The 9,021-nt window shown below is 42.5% G+C and overlaps 1 protein-coding gene across 1 annotated transcript in view; it reads left to right on the top strand.

Annotated features, from left to right (window-relative positions):
- Positions 1–3,605: 3,605 nt before the first annotated feature.
- Positions 3,606–9,021, top strand: part of SUFU (suppressor of fused homolog (Drosophila)) — an 11,292-nt gene continuing 5,876 nt past the window's right edge. Inside the window, exons 1-3 of the mRNA XM_010145458.1 lie at positions 3,606–3,788; positions 6,319–6,404; positions 8,489–8,561. Of these exons, the coding sequence (XP_010143760.1) occupies positions 3,606–3,788; positions 6,319–6,404; positions 8,489–8,561 (342 nt within the window). The remainder of the gene's footprint in view (positions 3,789–6,318; positions 6,405–8,488; positions 8,562–9,021) is intronic.

The raw sequence follows: 9,021 nt of genomic DNA, 5'->3' as shown, positions 1-9,021 counted from the left end.
TGTAATCTTTTTTTTTCATGTACAACTCTTCTTTTACATGTTTATTAGTACCCATTTTCATGTTTGTAATTCCAAGTATTTTGTATATAAGTAGCTTCCAGTTGTGAGTGTAGGTGTCTCATTTGGTATCTGCAGTAGTTATCAAAATATGTGCTGAGAGGTATGGCTAAAAAACCATCAGCGTGGAGACACATATTGACGTCATTATCACTCAGGGTCCTAGTCCTATCCTTGGATCATAGCAGTACAAAAAAAATCTCAGGAATTAGTTTGGAGATGGCAGGCTGCTTCTCTGGTTATTCCACGTGGCATGGGACACATGGGGATGAATTTTGGGGAACCAAAGGAGCTGTCTTTAGGCATGTCTGACTGAGGTGTGTTGCTCCTCATAAGGTGTTTGTGCTCCTTGTGTACCTGAGGTGAGTGCATGTGTCCTGTGCCCACTCATCTCTTGGTTTTATGGAAATACATATGGACGTGCAGGAAATATTAGTCTTGGTACGCGTTTGTGGATGAAAGGCAGGTTGTACAAAGTGTCCAAAGTGCGCTGCAAATGATAGAAAGGTGCAAAAACCACAGGAGACTTTCACATCCATCTGTGCTGTGATGACTTTGAGGATTTATCTGGATGTTTTATGTTTAATTCAACATTCTCAAAAGCCACTAATTTAGTTATAAATTTACTTTGAAGTAATCATTTATGAAAACTTCAGGATTTTCTGGCTAAAACATTTAAAACTTAAACACTTAGATTTTTATTGTCTTGTTTTGAAAACATGAATGTGAAAGGTGGGAAAGGAGGATGCTCATCCCCATTTCCACCATGAGGCAGGAAAAAGTGGTTATCTAGTCCTTTTTTTCTGTGATTTCTTAGTTTCTGAGGCTACCAGTCCTGAAATTCAAGCTATCCTCAGTGCTGCTTTGGTCTCTGTGCAAGAGATGATCTCACATTCCCCATGGGTTACAATGCAGCAAGTGAAGAGCCAAGCTTCAGGCTGTAATTCTGAATTTCTTGTGTTCTCACAGGTCTTAATTCGGCTTCATGTTATTTGCAGATTTTTTTTTTTTATTATTATTTAATTGAGTAGTCAGTATGAATTTTGTGGTGGTTGTGTGCATGTAAGGGAGAGGGAGATTTTCTGAGTATTCAGTGTTCGCATGGACATGAACAGGTGGGTTTCCAGCAGAGACATTTGCATTTGAAAACCTGCTCTAAGCGGGCTGGGCTTTCCCAGGAGAAGCAGCACCAGCAGAGAAATGCAGCGATCGATCAGCATAGAATTGTGTGAGCATTTGATGGGCAAAATGTTGTGGTATAAAGACAGGGCCCAAGAATAAGCTCTTTGTGGCTTTGTTTCATTTCTGAAAACTGTGACCGAGAGGCTTTTATAATTTAAAAAGAAAAATTAATCAGCCACATTTTGGCTAACCTGGAAAATATCACAGGATCCTTTTTCAGCTTTCTAAATGCTGTTTCTGTAATCCGACTTTGATACTTAAAAAATCATGTTTTTCATTTCTGTCTGCTTATTTTTCCCCAACTCTAAAAGTAAAGTAATATCTGAACCACTCTTTTCAGTCACAGAGCTGAAAGCATGTAATTTAGTGTACGTAACGACAAACTCTCTTTCAAGGAGCTTGATTCACTGTGTTTTCTTTCTTTCCTAATTTAACTAAGGGGAAGGAAAAATGCCCTTACTTAACACTTCTGTTACATGCCTCGTTTTTCGGGCTAAGTTCTTTATGGTATTTGGAGTTTATTTTAATTCTTAATCAAATGAGCTGTCCAAGAAGTTCATCTGAAAAAACATAAATAATAAAATACACAGCAATGGGGACATCTGGTGGAGAAGCTACGAGTTGCCCGAGACACCTGCAGTAAAGCCATGAATTGGTGAGCACAAGTTAGCTCCTCAGTGAGGTGACTGCCAGCATATTTAACCACAGCAACTGCCAGATAACTCTCGTTTTTCTGCTACTGATGGCCCCCTCAAAGCATCCTGCACTTGCTGCTAGCGGAGCGTACATGCACGCAGTCATGGTGGTGCTGATGCTCAAGTGGCATGCAAGCACCCGATTCCTCAGTGCCTGGTTTTTAATGTGCCTGGGGACAAAGCTGCAATTACTGGCAAATGCTGTTTCTCTGTTGCTGTTGCAGAAGCTGCCATGTTCCAGGATTCTCAGATAAGCCCTATAAATAAGAGATGTACTGCTCACATGGATTTAGAAGGTGATTGTCCCGGTTTGAGCACTGTCCCCCGGGACAGTGGTGCAGGAAGGTTAGGTGAAGATCCAGAACCACGTCTGCTCATAGCTGCAGGGCAGAGCAGAAACAGTGCACTAAACTGGTATCAAAACATTGCTCCAGTCTTGACAGGCAGCAACTCCAGTGACTACTAACGTTTTCCAGTCTGCAGTGGAAGTCTTAGTCCTCTTCTAGTAGGTAAGGTCTCCCTTCCCTGTGGCTTTGGGAGAGATCATGGTGAGGACAGCAGCCCAGATTGCCTTTGTCAGGGAGAGGGGTACTGTGCTTGCCACTGACTTTGGAAGGACAGGCAGGACTTGGTTCATCCCTGGGGCACTACACCTGTGTCAGAGGACAGAGTATGGATTTATTTGTCTGTGCTATATAAGCTCTGCCTGGGGTGGGACAGGCACAAGACAGGAGGACAAGGGAGTTGGCTAGGCAGCATTATTGTACACAGGCCCTAGGAACTGTGTGCAAATGGAGCATGCTTTACGTTGTGTGAAAATGGTTGTGGTTGGGTGTTGGACTTGTAGCTCGCTCAGAAAACAAGTGCTGGCCTTTCCTGTGGTGGGGCAGCAACATAAGATGGGTTCTAGTGTGCCTTCTGGCATGCACCAGCTGTGGGACATGGGATTGTCTGGGGCTTTTGTCTTTCTGAGTAGGAGAGAAGGAAGAGAAACGAATGCTTACAGTCATGAAGAAAGAAGGATAATTTCTGGCCCTTTGTTTTGATGCAGTGTATTCCGACACAGAGTGAAATTTATAGCCTAGTTTTCTTATTGTTTGGGAAAGAAGGAACATATTAATTATAATTCTGCACCATAGCACCAGCCAATTGGGAGAAAAAGTGACTTTGACTCAGACCATCACAAGTTGGGCAGCAGATTGGATTTTTATTAGATATAGCAGAGGATTATTTGTGTTTATCTCAAATTTTGGAATCTTTTATCTGTGGCAAATCATAACTGAAATTTAAGTATGATTCACTGCCCCATAGGCATCCATTGTGGCCTGCTGATTCTCCATGGCCTCTCACAAAATGAGACTAATACTAAATGAGAGACAAGCTACTTTTATTTTTTGGTATTCCTACGTTGGGATTAATATCAAAGCAGGACACCGTTTTTGTCTCAGGACTCAGGACTGGCCAATTTTCAAGTCAGTGCTTGAATTCAGGTGGCTCAGAGAGAGACAGACTGCTTTCCTGCTTCAGGTGCTTCAGCTGATTCGGAGACTCAGCAGAGCTGGCTGGAGGCAGTCACTGTGAATAGCCACCGACGATTGTCCTGGTCCAGACCAGAGGTTCCTGCCTGACAGGACTTAGGAGCAGGTGCTACCAGAAGGAATATTGTAGCACATGTTACAGACTAAGTATTTCTTGCTTCTTTTCCTTGCAGAAAACACCTTCTGCAGTGGTGACCATGTATCGTGGCACAGCCCTCTGGACAACAGTGAATCTAGAATCCAGCATATGTTACTGACAGAAGACCCTCAGATGCAGCCGGTGCAGACTCCTTTTGGGGTTGTTACTTTCCTACAGGTATGACCCAGCAATGGCGCCTCTGACAGTCACCTCCTGGGCATGGAATGTGGCTAACACAATACTTAATTTAGTTTTGATAAGTCAGATGCTTATTATCCTGTCTTCCTCCTTTCTTCCTTACTTGAATGCCATGGATCTCATCTTTGAGTTGTTACTCTGGAGGTACTCAGTAAGCATTTTACCAGGATTGAGCAATGGCACACTCGGTTCTCAAGATAGAGGTCTATCTGATGGAAAAAAGATTTACACCCCAAAACAGACCTGGAGTTGAGTATTACAATACTGCTCTGAAATTTCAAGCATGAACATAGGGGGAAAAAAGCTGAGAGAAACACTTGTAAAAGGTAATGTGAAGCTACATTAAATTAATTCTATAGCAGTATCAGTAAGTGATCCACTGGTTTGAATTCCAGGAAAAGAAGAGTTTGAAGCAGGACTCAGAGCTGCTTTAGCATTGTTTAATGGCAGAAGCGTAGCTTGCAGCATTGACACAAAGATTCTTTACAGACTGAGTTTTCCTGTATCAATCTACTGTTTAAGAAGGGTTCAGGTTTGCTTTGCAAAAGAAACATTTAAAAAATCCTTTGCAATTTAACCATACTGTTCAGTGAGGGAGCTTCCTTGGCCAAACAGGTTTGCTTGCTTTCCCAAAGTCCTTCTTCTCAGTGATGTTTCTTAGATATCTTAGGGCTGCTTTGGATATTTTTAAATTGCATATGGGATAATTAACCTTAGTGGAAGAGATGACATAGTGTATGCCAGCTGCTGATTTCTCCCTGCTTGGTGGAGAAGCTCCCATCCTGTGGGAAAATGCAAGCATCTGTGTTTTACAATTTAAGCTTCAAGTTACTCCCGTTTTTCCTTGGCTGTAGTTGCAGCATGCAAGGGGAAGCTCCATTTCCACAGACCTGCACAAGGCAACTGCTGTGCAAAAGCAAAGGCTTTCCTGAATTTTCTGAGGTGCCCAGAAGTCTCTCTTATCAAAAAGAAAGAGGCAGGTGTGTGAAAGGTGAGTTGTGGTACCTGGAAGGAGAGACAGAGGCAAGCTAAGCAGGATGATTCTTGTCTGATGCCCCAGTTACTGTTGCATTAGTCTGCATCTCTTCTTTAGTGCCCAGCTGTCCTGAATCAAAGGAGGACAGTCAACTTGTTGCATCCTGAGGCTCTTGGCCTCTAATCTTCCACAACACATGTAGTTGACTTGGTTTTCCCCTTTGTTTGATGCTTGTTGTTAAGGATTTATTTTGACCCATGAGGATAAATAATTGCAAAAAGAAAAAAATGAACAAAAAATAATTTCCTATTCATAATCTTGCTGTTTGTATGTAATTAGTGAGTGGAGGCCCAGAGAGGGATGTCCTGAAGCAAGGGTGATTCAGGCTGTTCATGGAGGAAGCCTGGGAGATGGGTGACAATGAAATGCATCTCTAAGGGCTGGGTCCTGAGAGAGTGAGCTCTGCAAGGGGCAGGGTGTGCAGAACTGGTTACGTGCTGACATTAATGGTTTTCCATGCAGATCTCTATCAGTGCAGGTATGTGCTTGTGGCAAAGGTATATCAAGCGCTTCTGCTTGCTGCTTTTCAGAACCTAGTTTTCAGTTTTCCTCTTTTCTGATGAAACATCCGTTGAACAGATTTTGACCAAAAATTCAGTGTCATTGGAAAAGGTTTATTGAGGAAGAAAAATAGAACGCCATGGATAAAATAATTTTTCATCCTGAAGAGTAAATTATTGTGCTCAAAGGCACAAGCCAGTGGTTTATGGATCAGGAAGAAACTGCCTTCCTCTATCAACAGAAGGGTGTTTCACGTTTTCATTTGAAGTGGCTGATCTTAGCTACTGTGAGAGATACATCTGGTGTTGCTCAGTGTGGCATCTCCCACCCTGGAAGGCAAACACATCCTGCCTTGTGCAGGAAGGCAGAAGTCTGCAGTTGCCAGCAGTGACAGGGGCATTATGCGCCATGTAAGAAGCTTTACTTTATGGTGCCAGGTAAGACATATAACCAGTCAGCAAACTGAGCTGGTCAAGGGTTTATAAGCACTAAAGCACTCCCTTGTGGCAGTAAGTCCCTTGCCTGATTGGAACTGCTGGTGCCATTTCATTGTAGCATTTCAGCGTGCGTTTCAGGTATTGGATTTGCCCGTAGCAGTTGGCTGACAGAGCAGTGTTTGTCTTGTGCTCAGACCCTGACCTGTCCTGTCTTGTGTGGGCTAGATTGAGAAGTGACAACAGACTAATAGATCTTTGGTAAAGCCTCCTTTGTCACTAGGCCCTCCTCATAGTTAAGTTCACACACGCCAGGGTGACAAGGGTGCTTCGCCTGTTAAGTGTAGAGAAGGGCATAAAGAGTTGCAGAATTCCTCTGTTGTCTCAGGCTCCATGTGTCCGCACTCATCTAGTTAGTTTAAAGTAATGGTGTTTCTCTGTATCTGCACTGTTTGATCCAGTGCCACATGGTACATTTTCTCTACAGTTTTTGCATGGTTCCCATCCACTTTAGTATCTCTCTTTTCATTTATTCCAGATTGTTGGAGTTTGCACTGAGGAACTGCATGCAGCTCAGCAGTGGAATGGGCAGGGGATTTTGGAACTGCTTCGGACTGTCCCAGTGTAAGTTCTCTTGTAGCACACATAGGGGAGCATTCCCATAGAGAACAATTCAGCTGTTTATTTTTATTAACAATCTTTAACTTGTCGATGGAAATTTTTTAATCCTGTGCTGTAGCAAGAGATGGGAATTCATTGCAAATCCGTTCTCACGCACAGACACTTAGAGGGCAAATTAATGCATATGGAAGTCCACATGTTCAGGGTGAAACAGAATGAGGTCTTGAAAGCTTAATTTCCTTCCTCTTACGCCTGCAGCGTTTTCTCATTGGTTCTTCCTGAGAGAGGTAGTATAACTGTTGCTGCTGACCTCCCTGCGTCGTTCAAAGGCAAGGAAGGAGAGGTCTGATTTACAGTGCCTAGCAAATCTTGGGTACTGTCTCAAAGTGAGAACGTCACTCCTAAACTGGCCCCACTCTTGATGGGCCGATTCACAACAGGAGGAGTGTTCGTGCAAGTGAAGTTCATTGTTGTTTCTTCCACGGCAAAACAAAGATGTCATTGGGTTAAGAGGAGATGGGTTTTAAATTTATGTTGATGTTTTATTTGCTGCCAGGTTACAGCTAAACTTCTTTGGCTTACAGGTGTTTTGTTTAAATATTTTTCTCTTACATTTAGCGGTAGTTATTGCTGTATGGTATACATGTGCTCAAAATGTGGGTTTTTTTAGACAAAAAGGTTCTGAGTATGTGTTCCTGGGCACAGTAGTACACTCTGCAGTGTCACAATGGCCTTTAATTGATTGATTATTTGGAAGAGCCTTTGCTGCTGGACGACTTAAACTTGAACTCTTCCCTTTTAGGCACAAGTGCAGATAATTAATGTGAATGCCCTACAGTAGGGTGAATTTGTCCAGCTGCAAGCTTTGTTTCTGGGACTCTAAGGCAATAAACCCTGTTTGCAGCTCCCTTTGCTCCTCTAAGTCAATACTGATAGAGGACCCCTCTCCTCAGTCTGTTCTTATGTTGGATCTTGGCTTTCGTGCTGTGGTACCAGCACCTTTCAAAGATAAAATGAAACCCAAATGTGCATGATATGAAGTCAAAGCTGCAAGCTACTAAGCCACTCATGTGGAGTCAAAGTCTCTTGCACCTCAGTGAGGAACTGAACCAGGTCACACCTCTGCACTTAATAATTAACACTTCCAAAGTGATGTGGAAAAAGAATGGCTGTCGATGCATCTGAAAGGCTATAAAGTACTACCTTTTATTGCTCCCACTCCAAATGCTTTAGGAGACTGTAACACAGACAAGGCCAGAGGAGGGGGCTTTTGACTGCAATAACAAAGTATCTCATGAAAAGAAATTAATTTTTTAATGGAAATTCCAAAAGACTGTAGTTTGATTTCAAATTAAAATCATCATCTAAGGCTGACTTCTGCAATCTGCCTGCACTGTGACCCAAAGTAAAGGCACCGGGTAGTTCATGTTCACAGTAATCTGTTTTCTATCACCTTTGTTAGGAAATATCTTGACCATTCCAACTTTTATTGCTAATGAAAACAAAGATTTCGCTGAACTGTCTGAGTACTTGACCATTAAGAACCAACTGGGCAAAACATCTATTGTGAGACTATTTATCAGAGCAATAAGCTTTATTTAAAAAGTTTATACTGAACATGACAGCTGATCTCAGCAAGAAGAGCAGTCCCATTGGGACCCAGCTACATCTTTAGGTGTGTAATAGGGATATAAACCTTGACGCCATGCCTTGCCTTAGACCTAGGCTACACTGGACTTCTCAGTCCCAATTCAGTTACCTGTAAGATTAAAACCCAGTTCAGTCTTGTAAGAGTAAGTGGGTCTGCACACAGGATAGCCTGTGTCGATCCTGACTGCTTTGCAAGACTTGGTGGTGCCAGACACTAGGCAGATGATGGCTAGGAGATGGAGGACTTCCATTATGTATTTGGGAAATGTAAAGGACATGCTTTGGGATGTATACACAACATAGAGAGGCTTCTAGGCTTGTGTTAAACTCTGTCTTGTGCTTCCTTCCAGTACAGGTCCACTCCGAGGACTGTGCTGGGGAATACTAACTAAAGTGCTTGTTTGGCTCATTACCTACCTTCCTTCCTTTCTTTGTAGAGCTGGAGGCCCCTGGTTGATAACAGATATGCGAAGAGGAGAGACAATATTTGAGATTGACCCACATCTGCAAGTATGTCTTTAGTTTATAAAATGTCACGTCTTTTATAGTAGCCAGGGAGAATTGATTTAATGGTATAAACCAGCTTTATGATTTTCTGTAAAGGTGCTGTGCTCTCCTCAGTGTTTGCAATAATCGTGGTTAAGTCTTAGAGTCTCCCTTTGCCCACTCAGAGGTGGTTCAAGAGCGCACGTGTCCAGCCCCAGGTGGATGGCAGCTGTAGGAAGAAAGTTAGAGAAAGCAGACCAGGAAAACAGAATCTCGTATATGAGATATGTTGGTAAGATTTGGCCTGCATGTTTTAGAAAGGAGGAGAATAAAGAAGATGAAATAACAGAACAATGCAAGATTTAGAAATGATAGATTAGGAAATTTCTCCTTTGTTTTATATGCAAGCATAAGGAAATACAACATGCAGAAAACTCAAAGCCAACTAAGTAATATTTTTCCACAGCAAATGTGACATTCCTGC

This window comes from Buceros rhinoceros, unplaced genomic scaffold (genome assembly GCF_000710305.1).
Source record: "Buceros rhinoceros silvestris isolate BGI_N320 unplaced genomic scaffold, ASM71030v1 scaffold21651, whole genome shotgun sequence".
NCBI classification, from domain to species: Eukaryota; Metazoa; Chordata; class Aves; order Bucerotiformes; family Bucerotidae; genus Buceros; species Buceros rhinoceros.
Note: the sequence above shows the minus strand (reverse complement) of the source record. Positions and strands in the feature narration are given on the sequence as shown.